The 24,102-nt window shown below is 38.8% G+C and overlaps 2 protein-coding genes and 1 long non-coding RNA gene across 6 annotated transcripts; all 3 read right to left on the bottom strand.

The window, feature by feature from the left end:
- Positions 1-9,880: 9,880 nt before the first annotated feature.
- LOC131223501 (uncharacterized) lies at positions 9,881-10,979 on the bottom strand. The gene is made up of 2 exons (XR_009160505.1): positions 10,245-10,979; positions 9,881-10,149 (listed from the first exon to the last, which is right to left on the bottom strand). It is a non-coding gene; the product is annotated as an uncharacterized LOC131223501 (long non-coding RNA).
- A 4,801-nt stretch (positions 10,980-15,780) lies between these two features.
- LOC131223498 (UDP-xylose transporter 3-like) lies at positions 15,781-16,523 on the bottom strand. Its single transcript, XM_058218929.1, has 2 exons — positions 16,188-16,523; positions 15,781-16,098 (listed from the first exon to the last, which is right to left on the bottom strand). The coding sequence occupies exons 1-2, from the start codon at positions 16,347-16,349 to the stop codon at positions 15,781-15,783; spliced, it is 480 nt and encodes a 159-aa protein (XP_058074912.1). The 5' UTR covers positions 16,350-16,523.
- Positions 16,524-17,063: 540 nt separating this feature from the next.
- LOC131223499 (uncharacterized) lies at positions 17,064-22,674 on the bottom strand. Of its 4 annotated transcripts, none has more exons than XR_009160504.1 (4): positions 20,201-22,674; positions 19,930-20,028; positions 19,384-19,650; positions 17,064-17,633 (listed from the first exon to the last, which is right to left on the bottom strand). XR_009160504.1 is itself a non-coding variant. In XM_058218931.1 (4 exons), the coding sequence occupies exons 1-4, from the start codon at positions 20,221-20,223 to the stop codon at positions 17,535-17,537; spliced, it is 276 nt and encodes a 91-aa protein (XP_058074914.1). In that variant the 5' UTR covers positions 20,224-22,526; the 3' UTR covers positions 17,064-17,534. The 4 variants fall into 4 exon arrangements, 2 of the variants coding, with proteins under 2 accessions (XP_058074914.1, XP_058074913.1); XM_058218931.1 differs by lacking the exon at positions 19,930-20,028 and having other exon boundaries at positions 19,384-19,487; positions 19,601-19,650; positions 20,201-22,526; XM_058218930.1 differs by lacking the exons at positions 19,930-20,028; positions 20,201-22,674 and having other exon boundaries at positions 19,384-19,487; positions 19,601-19,889.
- Positions 22,675-24,102: the final 1,428 nt, after the last annotated feature.

Raw genomic sequence — 24,102 nt, 5'->3', positions numbered from 1 at the left:
CAAGAACCGGGGTCATGGATAATCTGCACTTGATTTCGGCAAAGCTCCTGTCGGCTTCGTCCGTCCATTGAAACTGTCATTTCTTCATGCAACTGTGATTGGTGACACAATGGTACTGAAATTTTTCACGAACCGACGATAGAATGTCGTCAGTCCATGAAAACTTCGCACTTCGTGAATATTTGTAGAAACTGGCCATTCTCTGATTGCCTTCACCTTTTCCTCATCCACCCGAATGCCCGTGGATGTTACGACAAAACCCAGAAACAATAGGCTATCAGTCATGAAGCTGCACTTTTTAAAATTGAGATACAGTTTATTTTTAGTGAGCACTTGAATGACCTTCTTGAGGTGTTCCATATGAGTGGTTTCATTTTGATTGTATATCAAAATATCATTGAAATAAATCATAACGAACCGCCCAATGAAAGGTTTCAGAACTTGGTTCATCAATCTCATGAATGTGCTAGGCGCGTTCGAAAGATCAAAGGGCATGACCATCCATTCTTACATTACTTCCTTGGTCGTAAAGGCCGTTTTCCAATCATCACCCGACCGTATTCAAATTTGATGGTAGCTGCTCCGTAGGTCCAATTTAGAGAATATTTTTATGCCCTTCAGCATGTCTATCATATCGTCCAACCGTGGTATAGGAAACCTGTATTTGATGGTGATTTTCTTGATGGCCTGGCTGTTGATACACATGCACCAACTCTCATATTTCTTTGAAATTAATAGAGCTGGCACGACACATGAGCTCATGCTTTCTTGAATAAGACCTTTAGAGATCAATTCCTCCACTTTCCCCTGTAGAATCTCACACTCATTCAGACTTATCCGATAGTGAGGACGATTGGGTAAACTGGACCCAGGGACAAAGTCAATATGATGTTGGATATCCCGCATGGGGAGTAACCCATCGAGAAGGTCAACGGGCCAAATTTCTTTGAATTTATATAACAAGAGTCTTAGTCTTTTAAGGATGGTGGTAGGCTCGAGTTCTTCCCCTTTTACAATTAATGCATAAGCCTGTCCTGTTTCTTTGGATTCTTCCACGAAGTCCCGTATGGTTAAGAGAAAACGGCCCTCCACTTTAGAAGTTTCAGGTGGTCCCTCTGGATCCATAGGAGGCAATATTGTCTTCCGGCCGTCCTTGACGAAGATATATATGTTATCTCGCTCTTTATGAGTGGCGTCACGATCAGATTACCAAGGTCGACCGAGTAGTATGTGACATGCTTCCATGTCAACCACATCGTATACTACTTCATCCTTATAATGTTTATCAATTGAAAAGGATATGGTGCACTATTTAGTTACCTTTGTTTCGGTAACCTTCTTGATCCAACCGATTGTATATGAGGAGGGATGAACGCTCCATTTTCAATTGTAATTTTTCCACCATGACCTTGAAGACGATGTTCTCGTTGCTCTCACTGTCAATATTAACGTCACAAACCTTTCGTTTCATCGTACACCTAGTTCGAAAGATGTCATGCCGCTGTGGATGCACTTCTTTTCTTGGCGCATATATTAGCAGCCTCACGACGAGCGACTCACCGCAATCTTGCTGAACCCAACTTGACTTATCTGCCTCGTCCTCGGTAGTGTGCTCCTGTTCTTCAATATCTGAATTTTCATAGGCGTTATCAGTACTACCATCATTGATGGCGAGGTTCGCCACTTTTCGCAAGGGACAAGTATTTGATAGGTGCCCGATTGGCCACAACGATAGCAGTTGTCAGGCATTAGCAGAGCATAAGTGTTCGGGATTCTACTTAAACTAACAGTAATCGATATGCCCCTTTGGGATCTAATTTGCCTGCTTCCCTGATCTCGAATCTCAGACGTAGGAGGTTGAGTGCGTGCTCCTACGGGCTCCTTCCCCTTAGGCTATGCAGTTCCCTGGGGGAGACCTGACACAGGGATCCTTGCAGTAGGATAGGTCTGTGTGTTAGGACGTTCAAGTTGTGCTTCTGCCCAAGTAGCCAACTTGATCACATCATTCATCATCCAGACAGACTGCATCTGGACCCGATCCTGGATAGTCATATGTAATCCACCGTTGAATCGGGTGACTTGCTGCGATTCAGTCTCGACCAAATCGTTACGCGCCACCAGGTGGTAAAATTCTTCTGCCTATTCTCTCACCAACCGACTACCCTATCGACAATTTTGGTATTGTTGGAATAATACCTGATCGTCATCGCTAGGGAGGAATTGGGCACGTAGTAGCTGCTTCATCTGCTGCCAGGTGTGGATTGGTGCTTTCATTTGCCTGCTTCGCACGAGTTGCAGTTATTCCCACCAAGCTGAAACTCCGCCCTTCAACTTGTAAGCCACAAGCTTGATCTTCTTTGCTTCGGGGATGTCCATATAGTCGAAGAATCGCTCTACTTTAGAAAGCTAATTAAGGAAATCCTCAATGTGTAGTTGGCTATTAAAGCTAGGAATATCAACTCGCATCTTGAATTCTCGATCCGTTCGATCTACTCGATCGCCGCCTTGTCTGAGGTGTTGGAAGATTATGTCATTGATTTCCTCTTCACTAAAGCCCCCTTCCTCAGGAATGACCCTTGAATGCACTACCGGTACTATCCTGCGATCAGGGCGATTACGAGTTTCAGCAATTGGCGGTGGAGGATTACCACCAGGAACACGGAGTTGCCTTCGGTTTTCCGCCAAGAGATCCGCTATGCGGTCGATGGAAGCCTGCAGCCCTTGCATGGCTTGCCGATTCTCTTGTTGCGCTACTTCAAAAGCTGCTGCCGTTAAAGGTAAATTCCCTAGAGCACCGTCTATGGGATTATTACCTGACCCGTCGTTAGAAGCTATCAATCCGATGAGAAACCTCGCTTTAATACCAAACTGACGCAGGGGAGGACGTGAGGTCGAGCACCATCTTCCTCAAGAGGATAACTATTCCGAATCCACGGAACTTCTCTAGATTCCTCACAGAGACTTCTCGAATCCACGAGGAAAGAAAGCAGGAAATAGAAATAAATTCTAATAAATTCGACTTTGATTAATGAATGAATAAAAATGAGTTCACAACCCTTTAAATAGGGGTAAAAAGCAATGGGAAATAAATCAGAATCAAACTACAACTAAAACTCCTAGAATTCGCGACTTACTATAAATAGTAAACTTACTATTTATAGACGGTCGTGATGTCTACTAGTGCGCAAGGTTTTCGGCTAAAAATAGTAAGTGTCCTATTTGGCTTCACCAAACTGGTCTCCTAATTATTCTAAGCTCTTTTCACATTCGACGCAACTCGTAAAGCCCAACGGATGAAGAGTTATAATCAAATTAAAACTTATTATTTATAGTAAAAACGAAATTAAAACAGGAAAACGACTGTCGATCCAGGGGTATTTCGCAAATCCGGTTTGCGTAACCCAGCGTAGTGGGGTTGGTTGGCTAAAGTAGCTTGTTCTACCCCAAAATCATATATTTTACGTCTGATAACTCATTCCGGATTGCGAGATACACCTGATTTAAGGTCCGACGGTCTGGATCACTTCTGTCGTCGACTGGGCCTTTTCTGATCCATCTTGGCCATGAAACTGTCCGCAACCCTCTCTACATCAGTAGAGCAACATAACACCATTATATGGTTTAAATAGTCAAGTATTTATTCGAAAGTGCATGGGTGATGGTGTAGATAATTGCATGCTTTCCTTGATGACATATTAGCAATTTTCCATTTTGCCATTGGAGGGGAATGCTCTCAAGGCCATAGAACTGACAGAACGGCTAGTGCATGACCTTTATTTTTCATGAACGGGGGAGCACGCCACTTAAAAGTTTTATTAAATGGAGAAAAAGAGTATCAATTCAGAGGTGGAAAACAAAGAGCCCTCCCACCTCGATAAAATACAAAACTGTATCTACAATGCAGCAGAACAAAACCTTAAAAAAAAAAAAAGAAGAGCATCTGCAACACAAAACAAGCAACCACACCATCACCGGTATCCAAAACTTCTCAAAACCAAAAGCAAAACTACCCAAACATGGCATCGAACAGAAACACTCATGCCATAACTCGCCATCAGCCAGCCAGAGACAGCAATAGAAGTTCAACCACAAAGTTGCCAAGAAATCACATACACTGCAAACCTTAGCCATCGTTTCACCTGACTGGTCTAAGAGCAAACTGCCTCTAATGTCGCTGGGGAAATTCTTCATGTTCCGCACAAATCTATATCCTTCCACACCACTTCCCATGTTTGCTAAGACATCTTCTACTGAATTGTTCTCGTGAGGCGATCCAACATTGGTTCTTTGCTCATTGGCTGGACTTGGACATGTCACTTGACTGGCTTCGTCTACCTTTCCCTGCAGCATCCGTATCTGCTGCCATTCAGGGCTAGAATGATGAATGACTCTTGCCTGCAATGCTCAGACTAAGTCATTTAGGTATACAATTAGATTGGTGTTCCAGCAAGGAAGAGGTTCCAGACTCCTGGATATGCACTGCAGTATTCGAACTCCTAGCAAATTTTCAACCTCATAGCCCAGACCTTCAGATCGGGCCAGGACCTGCTGCAGAAAAACAAGAATTTGCAGTTTGATCTCTCAAGCCTTCATTTTGTTGAGCTTGTTTGCTCTAGAAAATGGTGAGGGAATCTTTATGAATTATATTCTTGCCCTTCAACGGAAAGCAATATTCACCTTAACTTTCATGACAGCACAGAAGCTCTGGAGTCTGCTGAGGCCAAGTTGACACCATTTGGTAATGTGGACAAATATGTGGAAATACATCTTATACTAATTTTCTCTCTTCTAAGTTTCTAGCTATATTCTTTTATTTACCACAAACCAACATATGGGCATGTCCAATATGTGGGAATTGATTTCTACATCCCACTCTTATATATTGCAGCATCCTTTCCTTGAGCTTGGATTGCTAAATGACAGACATATATTGGACCTATATTGCTCAAACTGAAAATCTGAGAACCTATGCATATTTCTGGGCTAAGGATCATATAATTCATCTTTAATCCTGACTGTTTGTTTGATCTGTGTAGCTTAGATAACAACATTCAGGATACTTGATCACATGCAGTAATTTAAAGATTGATAGTATTGGTTGATACTATCTATTTCGCTGGTTGGCAACACAAGATATGAGGGAATTCTCTGAAGTCAAGAGTCTTATTGTAGAATGGGCCCTAGTTCATGGGGCAATTCAGGGGATTTTCTAAGGGTTTTCTTTGATGTTTTGGGATGATTGATGGTCAACCGGTTGTATCCTTCTCACTTTCGCCCTTTAAAATGCAATTAGTGTGGAGAAATCATATGTGATTGTACAGTGATCTACAGATTGTTCACACTCTTTCATTTTGGTTTTTGAATGTAATACTTGTATTATAGGATATTTGAATGATATTATTTCATATTGGATAAATAATTGTATCACTTCTGTTAGACAATGTATAACTTAGGCCTCTGTACAATGGAGACTTATTGTGCATACTTGTTTTTATATAGTGTTTTCAGTAATCATATCTCCTTTAACATCACTCGAAGTTCCATTGAAAAGTTCCATCACTTACCCAATTTTCCCTTGGACAACGATACATTCCCCTAATACATTCTATATTTCCTATGCAATGCTTTTATATTTTTGTGTTCAAAGGGTGTGATACAGGCATTGATACCAGTAGTTGAAAACACTGGTAATGTATTTTCAATTAATGCTTATGTCCAGTTAGTGCTTTCATTTATCTATTTATCATCTGGTTTTCTGTTATGCATGCATGTCGCAAATAGGATTGTGTCTTTCATATCAAACAAGAAATAAATATCTTGAGAAAGGATGCAGAGCTATCAAGATTATCTGGGTTAAGCCATGAAGCATTTAATATCCTTAAATGCGGTAGACATGTACAGGATATGAACCTTTCATCTATTTGGCCCTGCTGTGGATGGAGCCAAAAATCACATTAATTGGTGATCTTGGGTCATGATAGATTCTTGAGGACTACAATTGGTCTGTTGGTTGTTCATTTGGATTGGGTCATTGGCAGCACTGCTTGCTCAGGGAAATGTGGGTGGCGCTGCCCCCTAAGGGCCTTACCCTTCTATTTTCTGGGGCTCCGCCCTTTTTTGGTTTTGCGCAGCTCTGTTTATGTTTCATTGCCCAGTGGAATCTCAGGATGTTATGTTTTTTGGAATCAGAGTCGCTAGAGAATGTGGTTTTGATGTGGATTTTGCTGGAGTTCTCCTCTCAGGGCCTGTGTTGGAGGCGAGATGGTTTCTGTTTTTGACTGGACTCTTCATAAAGACTTCTCGAATCCATGAGGAAAGAAAGCAGAAAATAGAAATAAATTCTAATAAATTCAAAATTGATTAATTGATGAATAAAAACGAGTTCACAACCCTTTAAATAGGGGTACCAAGCAATGGGAAAGAAATCAGAATCAAACTACAACTCAAACTCCTAGAATCTGCGACTTACTATTTATAGACGGTCGTGATGTCTACTAGTGTGCAAGGTTTTCGGCCAAAAATAGTAAGTGTCCTATTTGGCTTCACCAAACCATTCTCCTAATTATTCTAAGCTCTTTTCACGTTGGGCGCAACTCCTAAAGCCTGACGGATGAAGAGTTATAATCAAACTAAAACTTACTATTTATAGTAAAAACGAAATTAAAACAGGGAAACGACTGTCGATCCAGGGGTTTTTTGCAATTCCGGGCTGCATAACCCGGCATAGCGGGGTTGGTTGGCTAAAGTAGCTCGTTCTACCCCAAAATCATATATTTTACGTCAGATAACTCATTCCGGATTGCGAGATACGCCCGATCTAAGGTCCGATGGTCCGGATCACTTCTGTCGTCGACCGGGCCTTTTCAAAGTCGCTAGAGAATGTGGTTTTGATGTGGATTTTGCTGGAGTTCTCCTCTCAGGGCCTGTGTTGGAGGCGAGATGGTTTCTGTTTTTGACTGGTGGCGCTGTCTATTTGATGTGGTGTGATTGCAGGTTGTGGCTGAATGGTGTGCAGGTCTAGGCTGATGCTGAGAATTATTGTGGGTGTTTCTTGAGCCCTTTTTGCCGCTGCCCGGCCTCCATAGTTTTGGGCGCTTTTGGGTAGTGGTTGGTGTGGTTTAGTTTGTTGTGTTGTCTTTTCGATCCTCGGTTAGATTTCTCTTGTTATTTTGTGGATATATATATATATATATAAAATAAGTGGGTCCTGTTTGTTTTTGTTGTGCCTACTCCAAAATCAGCCATTTTGCCATTTAACAAAGTTACAGGTGGTGAGCTCCCACCTTTCTATTAAAAAATAAAAATAAATAAATAAATAAATAAATCTTCAGTACTACAAATGGGCAGTTCTCAAAAAGTCCAAGAAATGGTTGACTTTCAATGATAAAATGCCTTATTGATGGCTATGATCATATGCTGGTTTTATTTTTATTGTAAGGTCTGTATAGTCTTTCCAAGATATGGTATGATAGATGAATATTTCAGATCTTGTGTATGTGTGTGCTCCCATGCCTTGAATTTAAGTGCTTGATAACTAACACTTAGATACTAGCATTTAGCACTATATAATTTCTCAAACATCTATTCAGGAAGAAAAGCTGGGATTTGAGCAAGTTGGATCAACCAATCAATTGATTGACGTCCAGTGGTTTGAGTGGAGAATTTTTAGTCAAAAGATTGGTAAGACTTTTGAAAGTAATTACTATGAATGGCCTTAGGGGGTTCGGTTGTACTTCATACTCTTTCATCTTTCTTGTGAATTGGTAGGACAGGCCTACACTATTTTCTTTGAAAGCTTTCCACAACAGCTAAATGATGCTGATGTTTGAACTTATTGCCAATAGGCATTTCCAGTTTGTTCCATACTCCCGATCTCCTGGCAAATATGCATGGTTTGTGGTGCAAGCTTCCATCATGGGAGAATGGTTCTCAAAGAACTGCAATGCATAGAGGCTAGCTAGGTAGGCCATGTATGTGTTCATTTCTTCTTGTGATTTGATCAGGTTTGCCTTGTCTTTCTTAACTGGCCGAATGAATGTGTTTCGTAATGTTGCTCAAATTATCTCCTCCTCCTCCTCCTCCTCCTGATGATGATGTTACTGCTGTCATTGCCAGGTTTTGGTCTGTCACAACTAAAGCATACGGTGTATGAAGAGAGTAGTAGCAACTTCACCACTGTTTTAGATGAAACATACCATAATTGGATTAATTATCCTTTAAATTTTATTTTTATTTTTAAAAAAAGAGAGGAACATTTCATGTTTTAGTTACTCTGTTTTCTTTATTTTCTTCCTCTAGATACAAATTGAAGATTGCAAATCTATTATTTAATTCAATCGAGTGAATGTTGTCCAATGTAGAGAAAGAAGGGCTAGACCGGTATGTTTGTTTCACACTATTTAAAACTGGTGGTGACTCTTCCAACATACGTATGGCATTGTTGTACTGCAATCTAGACCGTGCAAAATCAATGACATAACTGTAAATAGATCATTACCAAACCATTCAACTGATGAGTTGATAAACCATTTTATTTTTCATTTGAATTTGGATCACTCACCATTTTACTTTTAACCATCCATTTGTTAGCCATTGATTGGATGATTATGATTGTTTGATCAGTGCTATTTTAGTTATGTGCTCCATCCACAATGGGACCTACAATCTGCATGGTCTGGATAGCATTACGTCAGGACCACATACAAGATGGATGAGCCTAGCTATGGAAATTCGCTGAGACGATCTGCTATCAATACATCGGACCCAAGCCTGCTCATAAGAGCCTGAACCTTAAGACCCAACCATTAGACACAACACCTCTACACTAATCCACAATTAGGGAATCGACATTACAAATCCCTAATTAGGGATTTGAAACTCAAAAATTCCCAATACACAAATCATTGCACAATGTTACTTGAAGGATTAAAAAATGCCAAAAAATGCCCAAATCGCGAGAGGGAGAGGGAGCGGCAGAGAGGGAGAGAGAGAGAGTCGCATGAGAGAGGGAATTTTAGGTCAGGGTTTATATATATATATATATATATATATATATATAGGGACCATGCTGGCAGCCGTTAAAACTGGCCGCCGGCAAAGGGTTGGCCCATCAGTCGGCTAAGGCCCTTTTTCTTGTAGTGTAACTTTCCCTTGTTGGCTCTTATTGCTATTTGTATTTCACATCCATATTTTAGCTTCACTTGAATATTGAATTTAGAAAAAATAAAATAAAATCGTAGGGCAACTTACTCCATGTGATGGTTGATTATGGGCTCATGTGGGCAAATTTACGTATCCCCAAAGTGTTTTTTTGTGGGTTCTTGACCAATCAATCATCTTCTGACTATGTGAGATTTTTCTAGTTATATGCTTCAGCTAGGAAATCCTTTTCTTTTCCATATTTTTTCTAAACATCTTATTTATTTATTTATTACCATTATTATTTTTAATCTCCCTGTCATTTCTTTTCCCTCTTTTAGATGCAGTTGTATTCTCTGCTTTACGTGTAATGTAGACATAGCTATTGAATGACCAAAACTGTGCGTGCTACTTTGGAGGCTCACAATTCCGATAGTTATAATTTTTTATAATTCTAACTCATAATGGGGCTTGGTAATCCTCCTCTACTTTCATTCATCAATATTAATTTCTAGTAAAAGAATTCTCGTGTTTGTTGAGATTGCATTTGGATGCACAATCGACTTAGAATTGTGAACCATTGATTCAATCATAGATAAGATAGAATTTTAGTTTCATGTTATTACATATGAGGTCCAAAATACCAATCGAACATGTAGCTGATAAATTCCATTCTTTGATAAAAGTGTTTATGTTTATGTTTTTTTTTTTTTTTTGTCAACTTTTTTTCCCACAAAATGACAGCAAATTAAAAATTGATTTTGAAAATTCCAAAATATGCGTCTTAAATATGTAAGGTATGTGTGTCTTAAATATGTACAACAATAAAAAGTTACCTATAAATTATCAATCATTCCACAATGCTCAATTGCTCAAGAGAGGCAGGTACACCCTTCTTCTCCCACTAATAACAGAAGAAGATTTGAGTTCTTTAATCCAAGTATGCCCTTTGTTTATTATTTCCTCCAGAAATTTGGTGTCTTCTAAAAAGCCTTTCCCACCTTCCAACATCTGATCATTGTACCCACATCAATATCAGTCTTCAAGAAACAGGTAGCAAATCAAGGATCCTTGTTTCAACTCACTTGAAAAATGATTGTACTTACTTTGATAGACTGGTACGTTGTCCTCCATGCCATGTGCCTTTGATGTTGCTTGGGGCAGATGTTTTTAGCTGTGGTAGTGCATTATTCCACAACCTGCAATTGCTTACACCTCTCAATACTCCTCCAAGTGCTGTAATCGCAAGCGGAAGACTGCTGTATTCTTTGACAACCTCCCTTGCCAATGGTGTGCAAGGTAGGGTCATCAACCATATCACCTGCTTTCTCTTCAAATAGCTTACATGATTCATCATTTGAGAAATGTTAACTTGGTGTGGTGCCATTGCGAACCTCTAAAACTTCCCTTTATTGCAGTGCTCTGCAATAATATTCGCCTTTTCTTTCGCCTGCTTTCTTATACCATAACATCAAATCGGACTCAGACAACCTAAGCATCTCTTGTTTTATCATGTTTCCATGCAAACATCTCGCTCTAGCCACAACAGACCTTTTTCACTTTCTTCTTCATTGGCGAAGCAGCCTATGCTAACCAATCTTTCTTGAGAGGAGTCCATGGGAACTTTTCAATTTTGATGAGAATTGAAAAACCACCGCTTCCATTGCCTATTCAAGAACTAAAAGTCATAAACAAAACCAGTGAGAACAAACTGTGAATTATTTTTCATGACCAATATTAACAAGTTGTTTATGTATTGAGTGGAAAAGGGATGTATGAAATTCATTCCATTCCTCTGCGCATGTCTGTGATGGGTCATCCAAGGTTGCTAGATTTGGTTCACTGACAAATAGAGCTTTTGATTAAAAAAAAAAGGATTTGTGGTTCATGAATAAAAATGCCAGTTGTGTTCTGTGATAAAAGTTTCTTGTCCTTCTTGGATCAGTCAAAATGCCAAATATCTCTTCGCATGAAAGGCCAAACTGTTTTACTTGGTAATAGTAAATCATGAGGTATTATACACCTATCAAAACAAAGAATCACAAGGTATTATATAATGTTAGTCCGTGAGATTGTATAATATGTCTTGGCTTTCAATTTTTAACAAAAGGCTTATGGTTTCATCATCCAAAATGTTGATAAGATGGGACTCAATGGGAATGGCCCATGCACCAAAACCCCCCATTGGAAATCCTACTAATGGAATATTTAGCCTTCTATTGGATAAATGAGAACTTTTGGCCACCTATTATTGATGGGTTTTTATCCCGAGGTGTTCGACCGGTCGTGGCCCATTCACGACCGGTCGTGGGGTCCTCTCGACCGGTCATGCAGGCTGCACAACCAGTCGAGGTTACGCAGATTCGTTCCGCGATTTTGCGTGGATTTTGTGTTGCAAGTCCTTTCACAACTGGGATGCGGAAAGTGGAGTTTCCTAAACTATAAACAGGGGTTCCTAGGGTTTTTTATATAGAGAGAAAAAGCAAGGAAAAATTATTCTAAGGTGTGGGCAAATGATTTTCTATGTGCTTCCAAGGGAGAGGTTAGTATATTGCTTTCTAATATTCATTCTTTATAGTGGAAGTTTGCATGCGTGGTTTTTTGCCCTAGTTTGGGGTTTTTTCACGTATATCTTGTCTTGTAGTTTGTTTTGAATACTTTGATCTGTTTCTAGTTTATATTTCTTCTTGTTTATCATTTGTGGGTGAGACCGAAGATTGGATCTCGGTTCACTGCGTTGTTAGCGTGCTGTGAAACAACTGGTATTAGAGCTATTGGTTTAGTTCTATTGGGAGCAATGATAGAAGAAGGAAAAACTAGAATTGAGAAGTTTGATGGTTCAAACTTTGCCTTCTCGAAGATGCAGATGGAGGATTATCTGTATTAGAAGGACCTCCATATTCCTCTAGGAGGAAAAGAGAAGAAACCAGAAAAGATGACAGATGATGAATGGGTTTTTACTGGATAGGAAGGCTTTAGGAATGATCCGGCTCTCTTTGTCTAAGAGCATCGCTTTCAACATATCTAAGATGAAAACTACAAAAGAATTAATGGAAGCCCTAGCCACCATGTATGAAAAACCCTCAGCATCCAGCAAGGTTCATCTTATGAAATAGCTATTCAACATGAAGATGTCAGATGGTGGGATCGTGACTGAACATCTAAACGAGTTCAATACAGTCACGAGCCAGTTGGAATCCGTTGGCATTGTTTTTGAGGATGAGGTAAGGGCGTTATTGATCTTATCCAGTTTTCTAGACAGATAGGATGGTTTAGTAATTGCTGTGAGCAATTCTTCAGGGTCGACAAAGTTGAAATTTGATGATATGGTCAATCTAATTCTCAGCGAAGAATCTAGAAGAAAGGCATCAGGAGTTTCAGGAGATTCAAGGAATGCTCTAAATCTTGAAGGAAGAGGAAGATCGCTGAACAAAGGAGGCAATAGAAAATTGGTCAAATACTACGGATTAAATCCGTAGCACTATATCAATAGCACGGGACCAATCCTATGGCTACGGATTTAGTCTGTAGCCTTAGCTTAAAATAGCTACGGATCTAATCCGTAGCAAACATATCTGTAGCCAAAAGCACCTACAGCTATAGATATTATTGGTAGCTAAATGTAGTGTTGGATCCGTGGTAATATGCCGATTTTTATAATAGCTACGGTTGTCAGATTATCAACTACAGTTAATATCCGTAGCTATTGCCTACATTAAAAATATATACAATCATTCATTCATTCAATTACCACCTGCATAATCATTCATTCAATTACCACCTACATAATCATTCATTCATTTATTCAATTACCTAGGTCACTACCAAATGTAGGAATCAATACCGATTTGCAGGTTATTTACTAATACCAGCAGTGTAGATGACTGGCCACATCATGAATGGACATGTCTGATGGTTAAACCAAGAGTACTTTCATACCTGATCCTTGCGAACTGATGAAGCTCTTGGAGCATCCTTCACATACTTCTCCATGGCTGTGAGAAATGATGCCGGATGCTGCATTATTAACAAGTAAATGGCCCAATGCCTTGAATTAATCAGAGATAAGCCGATGACAAGTGTCGTCAAAGACTTGGTAAGAAGTGTTTCAGAATAAAAAGAAAGAAAGAACGCTATTCTAAGAGGCATCACTATAAAATTGAAACCTACTAATCTTGATGAACTTTTCTCCACACCCAAGATTAAGGCTTTTACATATTTCATAAAACTCAGACAACCTTTTAGCCTACAGCACAGAAGTAGCTTAAGACATGCCGAATAGGCAAAAAATTCCTCCCAACTTAAATCAATATGTAGTGAATGATCAAGCACGTAAGGATAGATTGGATATGGAGAGTGAGTACCTGCTGCCCTGCTTTCCGGTATATTTCAAGGGCTTTGATAGCGTGATGTTGTTACATCTCAAAGAATTGCCATAGAACTAGATAATCATGTGCCTTCAACAACAGTAAAAATTTTAGCTCGAAGAGCAAGCAACAATAACCTTACCTTGTCAACCAAATTAATAGTACCATCACTTATATCATTATAAATATTAATGCTTTCCCCAGCAACCTGTCCGAAAAGAGGATCACATAAACTAGGAATAAGTATGATAGCATTCAGACACTTAAACTAAAATTATCATGCAGAATAGATCTTGAACTAAAATCATCATGCAGAATAGATCACCCATTGGCAAACTCACCATCGTAAGTGCTAATTGGATCACAAAATTATAGACAGCTACTCCTTGTGGCTGCATACAAGTAGCAACATAAACACTCACATAGAATGTATTAATTGATGCTAATCTCCTTTCAAGTTTAGGTGCCCATGTGAAAATACCAAGATGTACTATTTGCAAAGAAAAAACGAGCAGCATTTAAACATAGATGTAAAAGCCCAAGCAACTCTGCCAAGTGACTCATGGTCTTTTTACCTGGCAAGCAAGCAGGCGAAAAAGGAGCTGTTGCAAAGCTGGCAAGTGCTCAAGTAGCTCAGCAGTCTCCAGATCCCTGGTTCTCTATAAAGACAAGCCACTTTTAGGAAAATGTGATCCTTACTGCCATACTTTGAGTAAGATCACTGAATTAGAGGTTCAACTAATCCACCACTAAAGAAATCCTTCAGAAAATAGGTTCATGCTTAAAAGTAGTGCTGGATCCGTAGCTCATTTTTGGGCTATTCACTCTCACCAAATCAGTAAACCATCCTTATATATATATATATATATATATATATATATATATATATATATATATATATATATATATATATATATATATATATATTCAACTTCCCATATAAGCTACCTTATGCACCATAGCTCGGCTGTCTAGGGACTTATTAGTTTGGCACGTGTACTCCTTTGTGTAGCTCGCAAACTACTAGAATTTCATACACCATGATAAATAAATTAATAGAGAAATAAATAAAATAATATTTTCGAGACAGGTCAACCCCCTACTTGTTACTGTAGGAGTCAATCCTTGAAACATACACATGCGTTGCTTCAAAATATTCACCATTTGATAATTAGAATTTAGAAAAGAATCAGATAATCCTGGATCGTTAATTAAAAAATAATTTCACTTACATTTTATAATGTCCATGTGGATATCTTATTCTACCCACTAATAACAAAAATAAAAGGAATTTAAGTAGAATACTGAGCTTATGGGCCATGTTTAAGACCATTGATTCAGACTTGATAGAGAGTGGAACCAAATGTAGGTTGTGTGTGGACTGTACCGTGGCGTGTTTATTCCATCGCATCCTTATCAAGCAACCTTCACCAGGATGAACAGACATTACAAAAATTAGCCTGATTCAGAACTCAAGTAATCCACACCATGCGAAATTAAAAGAATGAATTAGTGATTTTACATTGTTGACCCTTTGTGTGGCCCACCTGAGATTTTAAAGGATTGATTTTGGAATTGTATTATGAAAATGAGAAGGCTCACCTGATGGACGAAGTGGATGTCATAGCAAGAACAGGGTGGGCCACAGAACCCGGTTGTTTTACCCTCTTTCGTATAAGTTTGTGGAGGATTCCGGTCCTGCCTTACGGCCTATTTTAGATGGACGTGGATCGATTCCAGGTGTGGCCTGCGACACAAGTTTGTGGGTTCCACTATTATGTATGCCTTACATCCAGTCCGTGGATCCATTTCGCCAGCTTATTTTAAGACATGGGCCTAAACATGAGGCATATCCAAAGTTCAGGTGAGCTACACCATGAGAAACAATGGGGGATAAAGATGCATGCCATTAAAAACCTCCTGAAGCAAGAAGTTTTAGATCAAGCTAATATTTTTGTCATCTCTTCCTGGATGTTGGAGTCACTTATGAACACGTAGAATGGCATATAAAGATTATAATCGACCTTAGAAAATAATAAATTATTCATCTTGATTCTATACAACCACATTAGATTGCGACTCTGCCATTTATTTAACCACAAGTCTCAAGGAAGCTATAATTATTGTTCAAAGCAATGAAATATAAGTGCCATATTTGAGACCAAACCTTTCTCATTGGATACCTTTCTCATTGGCACCTTACACCATGACCTACAAATAGATTGTCGATTGGCTATTTCAGTTGTTGCTGATGAAATGATTATCACAAGAACTGTTAAATAAGTGCCATATTTGAGACAAAAACGGGAGCAGGTTGTACCTGGGACAATGGCATAGATGCTTCACTAGCCTTTTGCTGGTTCTCAAGAGAGCAGATGTACGAATAAAGGATCATTCCAACTAAGGCAACAAGGATGCCGAAAATGTTTCGCAAGCTAAATGGATCGTGAAGTAAAACATATCCAAAAGCCAAAACCAGGCATGTTTTCAGATGCCCCAGGACTTGATAGGTGACAGGTGATGTCTTTCCAATTACAAGAAATGTACTGAAGTTGACAGAAACAGAGATCAAGCAAGAGAGCACAATGAAAACCTGCAATAAAAATAATATGGCTATGAGAAATTTCAAACAAAGAACTTGAGGGAAGATAAATAACAATAGAACATTCTTTCAATACTTACCAGCACTAGAGGTGTATATTTGAAAGCAAAAACATTTTGATTTGTCAAAAGCCCATCAAGAAAAGGACCGGTGATGAACAGGGTTAATGCTTGATAGGGGCAGGATTGATACAAGAGTTGGGTTGAAGAGACCTTAAACCTTTTCTGGATAGTGTTCGTCATCTGAAAGCTGATTAAGGTCTTAACAAGGCAAATATCAGAATCTCAAAGCCTTTCAAATGCTACATAAAAGTTCGAAAATGATGTTCATACCTGAATTTGCATCCAGCATAATCTAGCTGCATATATATCTGTATGTGTATACATACATACATGTATATACATGCGTATGTAAACAAACAAACACACACACACACACACGTGTATCTGTTTCATGCACACCTCAACATATATGCCTGTCTGTGTGTGTGTCTGCCTCATGCTCACCTCAACATATATGCCTGGCTATGTGTGTGTCTGTTTCATGCGCACCTCAACATATATGTCTGTGTGCATGTGCAGGTGTGTGTCCATACATATATATGTACATTGAAAGATACATACACATATATATATAGGGGTGCACTTACATGGCATTGGTACCTAGGGTTGTCAATGGGCCAGGCCTGGTGTAGGTCTTGGCCTGTTGTACAGCACCAACAAAAGGTGCCATCTTTCATTTGTCAGATGGGTTCGATGGTGTAGGCCCACTCACCCAGCTCCAGCACAAGCCTGAGCCAGGGCCAGCCGGCCCATTTTCGGGCAGATTGGTAGAATAAATAAAGCAACCCAATTGTAACATTGTATTAGAGAAGGGAAGGGATTATTTAAATCATTAACAAAAGAAATATATGAATATTAAAAGATGTTGACTTCTTCATAATATGCTCAGGCCTGTAAAGAAATGGAACCAATGTCCACACCACCTGATTGATTTGCATATAAAACAACCATATTACAACGAACTATTTCAATTCCCAAAATATTTTTAAAAGGGTGTATGAAAATCAACCAATGTAGATTGTATATATTAATTTCCAAAACAAATAAGAACAAATAGATAAGTTGGATTACCTGTAACGACAACATCATTGAGATAATCTCCATGTATTAGGCTAATATGCCGGCCTCCTAATCTCTCCCTCCCACGCCCATACGAAGGCGATGGCTCTAACAGGCCATTCCTTGGGATCCTATTCCATCATTCAAAACAAGGAAAAACACCCAAATGAATAAACAAATACTACAACATTTGTAGGCTGTACAGATATGTCTTTAACAATATGTATTTATGGCGCATTTTTTCCAGCCAAGTCTCAACCATCAACATTTTGTCCTTGAGGTTGTAAGCACATCTCTCCAACCATGCTAGTCTCTGTTCTTGTCAGGAGCTATACTGTCCATGATGTTCTCTTGAGAAATTAAATGGACTTCTGGGGTTCTTGTCAGTAGAACAATGATGCTCAGCTGCAAGCAACAAATTTAAAAGTGAAACTTATAACATGTTTTAAATGGAAAATGAAATTGAGCAATGCTACAGAGATTTGCTTGAGTGACTCGCATCTACAACAAAAAGGTCTGTGGAGCCAACCATGACATGTATTAGACATCCACTACATCCATCAGTTGCATCATATCATTTTTGGACATAATCCCAAAACTCAGGTTGATATAAAACTCAATTAGGCCACACCACAGGGAACAGTAGGAATGAGAAAGCCCACACATTTTTGGACATAAAACAATAATGACCTTTTGATTCATTGATGAAATGATTACAAGACCTAGATGTCAAACAATGCAATGCTGATGTTTTTTCCCGATTATTAAGAAAACATCAACTTCAAAGTTTATGGAGTATCATTGTTACATAGATGTTTTTTTCCCTAGTGAGAATAGACCACGGGTTGCTGTTTGGGAAAAAGAAGAAGAAGAAGAAGAAGAAGAAGAAAAGAACCAACAATGATCAATTTTGTGAATGACGGTACAATACCAACAATTTTCCTAAAGAGATGATTTAGTAGGCGAAGTGTATAGAAACCTTCCCATACACACAGTTGCATTTGGCCTCATAAGCACATCACCTACTTGGACCATCCATTAGGTCCAACCCATTCTTCTTCCACTACTATGCACAAAAAAAGCACATCAATCATCTGGTAACTATGAATTTTCAAGGCAGCCCAAGAAGAGTGGACTTGGCCTAATGGACAGAGTAGATAGGTGATGCAGAGGGCAAAGAGTAGGGGGAGAAGAACAATGGAAGTGATGAAGACAATTCAATGCTACAGATTCTGGATTCATGGTACAATAACAAGGATGATAGTGGTAATGATCAGTTGTAGAATGGCGATGGGCTTGTTGATTGTTCGAGAAGGATCAATAGCTCACTAAAAGACTGAGCATAAGATAATGAGTAACATAGTGATCTCAAATGCATGGTTATTCCTTTACAAGACTGAGCATTAGATGATGATGATCTCAAATGCATGGTTATTCCTTTAAAGACAAGTTAAAAACACTTCTTTTAAGATAGGAAAACATTAATAAGTTGTTAATATATATTTTTATCCTTTTATTTCTTATTTTTTTTAATTTATTTGTTAGCTTCTTAGTACACCCCACTGTCAGTTGACACTTCAGTGTTAGCCACCCCCACTGGTCGATACCAAGACCTCAAGTGTTGAAACGAGGTATCTTTCACTCAGTCTATTTCTTGTATAATTTGCTTAATGACATACCCATGATTTAAGGGGTTTCCAGTTTGTGGTGAAAATGCTCCGAAATGTCATTTTAATATTTCAAATAGAAAGGCTGATCTAATCTGATTAGAGCATCACCTGAATGGAAAGACAGATTAACTATGAGGGAAGGCTTAACGCCTATTAATTGATTGTCACAAAAGACCTTAAACTTTTCACAAGAAGCCAGTCCAAATTACAAAGCTCTGTACCTTAAGCTTGATGAACCTCCAAGGAAAAAATCCAATCCCCTCAAGAAATAGCTTCTGTGCATGGAGTCTTTGACCAGATTTTCAATTTTTTTTTACCATTGACTAGTCACCACAAAGATGAGAAAAAGGCATCTATAGCTTAAAAGAAAAAAACCAAGATGAAAAAATTGCGGGAATTTTTCAAAAAGTAAAAAAGAAAAAGAAAAAAAAAAAGACTAGTTCTGAGTAAAAGAGAATCATAGAAGTTAAATTGATGAAGACCACCTGTTCTTTTGATGTGGCCATTATCTTTGGAGCATTGTGAAGGACCTTCTGGCTGCACTTCATTCTTATCCATCTGTTCTCATTGGTTTTTGATGCAGGAGTTTCTAGATTTCATGTATCAAGGCCATCAATAACAAATCATTAAGTACTTCAAAGAATAAACTAAATTGGAAATAAACATAGAAACAATAGATTTTATTCTTTCATCCAATATAACCTGCTCCAATCACTACAACTGTCTGCCCCTTGAGTAAATTACTAGCAAACCTATTGAAAACAAGAACCCAATTAATGAATTTATGTTGGCTACGTTTGGGCTGCATTTGGATGCACTAATTAATTGAATTGCAAAAATCCATTAGACACGGTGAAAATGACAAAATTGCAATTAACTTCCTTGGTTCTACAATGAAGGCAACACCAAAATCCAATTATGTTAGTTTTCAAGTTGAACTTGTGATACAAAGATGTTAGTTTCCAATTCACTTGAGATCACCTAATAGTTTCCAAGTACGAAAATGAGAACTTTAAGGGCATGTAACTTACCTTTTCAATATACCAGTTATCTTTCGGTACAAACACAAAAGCTTGCCATGAATTGTCTTCCTGGTGCCCAGGTAAGTTTACCCAATTCTCCATGTACATCTGCATTCAACAACTTACGTAATTAGCTATTGCATTAGAATTACATTTCTGGCTCTCTTTTGGTCATTAATTTCTTTTATGAGTGGAGAATTACTTTTATAGGCCTTTTAGCTAAGATCAAGTATAGCATCTGTTCTTACCAGTTGCGTGGGTAGTGGAAGGAGAAACTTACAGTAGATACGTAACATCTCCCATCTCCTTTGTGCTTCAAAAGAAAATAAGGTGCACCGGAACTGCACTAACATAAGGAGATATTGTGGTTTTTGGATGCAAGACATGGATTCCATGATATTTTTATTGTGAAAATAATTTCTTGTGATGTTTGGGATCCAATAAGTTTTGTTATGGTAATATAAACATAAGAAGAAATTCAATCCCATGGTGTAAAAGGTGTAGGTATGGTGAAACACATGTATGTATATAGAGTGGGGGCCTACCACTAATTTGTGCCGAGGTCCATCCAAGTTTCAAATTGGCCTGCTTTTTTTTTTTCTATGCCATCATCTGGGGTAGGTGTTTCATATCCATAGATGGGATGGCAAACACAACATGGTGGGCCCTCTATTAAAATCAAGGGTGGGAATCCCCTCTTAACTATTCCTACTTGTGTGACCTGCCTGAGTCATGGATAGGCCTGTGTTTTTTTGGCCCATGGCTAAATGGCGTGCAAGATGGTTGGAGTGGTTCAGTCCTTAACTTTCTCTATTCAGCATCCACGGAGTAAAAGGAATGCATAAAAAAAGCTTCTGTTGCCTTTGTTTTTTCAGCAGTTATGCTTGCAATTCGAGAACCGAATCTGTCATTTGTTAGGGAGGACCAATATCCAAAAACTTCATCTCTACCAAAGCTACTAATGAAAACAAGGTTAAGAAAAATGCAGACTGAATCAACGGATCACGCATGAAAGATATGAAACATCAAATATACCATCACCAGCATTGTAGTAACAAATGAACTTAGAGAAAATTCAGGACTGATCTAATTTCAAATGCATCTGATGCTGAGTAACTAAAGAGATGAGAAAGAAAAGAATCTTGAAGAAATCATGGCTAGAAATGAGAATGTATGTATGACGCATGACAGATACGAAACATCAAATATACAATCATCAGCATTGTAGTATGACTGATCTGATTTCAAGTGGCACTGAAGCTGAGTAACTAAAGAGATGAGATGGAAAAGAATCTTGAAGGAAATCATGGCTAGAAATGAGAATGTCTCTACATAAATGAGATATCGAGTGAAGAAAATCAAAGAAAAGCAATTAGATCTAAAGACTGCGAAATGGCTAAGATCCCAATGCATACTTTTTTTTTTACAACAAAAACATAATTTCTCATTTTCTGTATGTAAAAGTTCAAACCACGCCTCTGTAAGTGTCTAGACACCACATACAACAAAGCTCCATCCAACAATGAGAAACTCCTAACAATCAACAGCCATAAACAATGAACAAGGAAAAGAACCCCAAAAAATAGAAAATTCTAGTAGTGGAAACATCCATAGAACTTGTCTAGACATGAACAAGCCCATCACTGATTTGCTTGACTCTCAATGTCAGATATATCAGCACCATTGTTCCCATGCTTGATAGTGACACAAATGAAGGTAGGATCAGTTCAAGATGGAAGAGAAGAGAACTCTTCTCCTTGAATTGAATGAAGCAGACCGCTTGTATCTCCGCCATTTGTTATTAGTTGTATCATACCCCCTCTTGTTATTACATTTGTCTCTAGAAGTGCACCTTAGTAATGTTGCACTGTGATCCATTAAAAATTGCATCATTTTCCCACCCAATTGTAGACTGCTCTTAATTGACAAAGCACTGTTTAGCAGCGCCTCGCTTCTCATTGGGTTACTAACAGTTTCATCATTGATTTTAGGAGTTTCTAAACATCCATCCTGCATCTCTACACCCACACAACACAATTGACATTTGTCAGCACTTTCTATCTTCAAATTGATGTGATTACTGCAATTCTAGTGGACATCCGAGCATGGCTGACTTTCAGATGGATACGGAACTTCCAAGAAACTTAAGAAAGTTAGCTGCAATGGACTCTCTGGACTGATATCGCCTTTCTCAAGCACCCCTGAGATTCCATAGAAACCCTGGCCCTGTTGGGAACTGCCATAGGGGCATGTTAAATTCACTGGAATAGAAGCTTCATCAAGAAGATCAACTGGGAGAACATCTAAACAATAAGTATGGGTGGCGGCATCTGCCCTGGGCTTTAATAGCGGAATGCTTAAACAACATCTAAGAGGGAACTCATGGCTTCTGTCAGCAATCCCCTTTTCGTCTGGGCAAACCGCCACTGTAAGAAGAAGTTATGCACAATAGAGAGAGATGGCTGCAGCAGATCCTAATGCATACATAAATAAAGATGTACACATGAAATCTGATATACATATACAGTACATTGTGAAGTTTCTATTAGAAAAGTTATAGCAATAGAGCTTTTGTTTTATGCCATGTACAAAAAAACCTAGCTAGGGGAATACAGCAGGGTTCTCCACAATACAGCAAGTTTGGGCCATTTGGCATTTTATCAAGCACGAAAAGGTGCCAAAGAATAACATAACCAAATTTTTTTAAAGAAATGAATGATGTAAACTATACAGATTTAATCATTTGCAACTCATTTTATAACCTACGGTAATACACAAAATATAAAAAAGAAAAAATCGATTGAATTGATGAACAAAAATATGTATAGAGAAAGAGGACCTGTAGATCTTCAGGGAGAAATTTATGCCTTATGGAGAGATCCATTGCACGCTTGAGGTGCTGGTTCGTGGGGTCGATGATCTCACGAGGCAGGTGGGCTAGGGCTTCCGTTCTTGCTTCCATGTGCAGGAAAGAAAAGAAGAGCAAGGGTTTTCTTACCTGGCGTGGGAGCTCTTTTTGGGGCGCAGGAGCTAATTTTTTGGGTGCCGATTTAGTAATAACCAAGGAATTAAGACGGACGGTCCTGTTGGAAGCTCCGTGGGGCCTACCATGATGTATGTGGTTCATCCACACCATCCATTCATTTTAAAATATACTTTTAGGGCATGATCCCAAAAATAAGGCAAGTCGAAGGCCCAAGTTGACCACACCACATATAACGGTGGGAACTTAATCTCCACTGTTTCCTACCATGTGGTCCACTTAAGACTTCTATCTGCCTCACTTTTTGTGCTCATGCCCTAAAATGAGCTTTCAAAATGGATAGATGGCTTAGATAAAACACATGCATTGCGATGGGCCCCATAGGTCCCCTTACGATGGTGAGATTGTAGCTTTTAGCTACAGATTGAATAAGCTTATAGCTATGGATTAAATCCATATAAATATAGCTGCGGTTTATATCCATAGCAAAAGACTCTCATAATCTGTAGCCTTTGCTCATTTTTTTGGTAGTGATATTTCATCATTATTAAGTCAATGAAGAATTCCAAGGGACTGAAAGACAAAGACGGGTATTGGCAATGCGGCAAGAAAGGGCACATGAAATGTGATTGTAGGATGCTCAAGAAACAAGAAGAAAGCTCTCAAGGCGAGAAGGATTCAGTGAATCTATCTGAGGAGAGTGACACATAGGCGTTGATCTTATTTCTTGATGCGAGAAAGAATCTTGGGTTATAAACTCGGGTGCTTCGTTTCATGCCACTTCATGTAAGGAAGTTCTGTATAATTTTGTATTAGGTGACTTCGGGAGATTCTACCTGGGTGATGACGAGCCGTGCAGTATTGTTAGAAAGGGGAACGTTCATGTAAATTAGAAAGATGAAACATCTTTGAAATTGAAGGATGTCAGACATGTACCGAGTTTGAAACGTAACTTGATCTCAGTAGGGCAATTGGCCGATACCGATTATGTGACGACATTCACTAGTGATTCCTGAAAGATCACAAATATCTCGAGGCAAAAAGGAAGGTACTTTATACGTGACTTCAGGATCATATTGTTCACTCTCAGTCACATCAGCTGGAGTGAATGGGCAGTTATGGCATCAGAGGTTGGGACATATGAGTGAGAAAGGGATAAAAGTATTATTGTCAAAAGGAAAGCTACCAGGGCTGAAGTC

Source organism: Magnolia sinica, chromosome 13, assembly GCF_029962835.1.
Source record: "Magnolia sinica isolate HGM2019 chromosome 13, MsV1, whole genome shotgun sequence".
Taxonomy (NCBI): domain Eukaryota; kingdom Viridiplantae; phylum Streptophyta; class Magnoliopsida; order Magnoliales; family Magnoliaceae; genus Magnolia; species Magnolia sinica.
The sequence above is the reverse complement of the archived record's forward strand: the minus strand, read 5'-3'. Positions and strand labels throughout refer to the sequence as shown.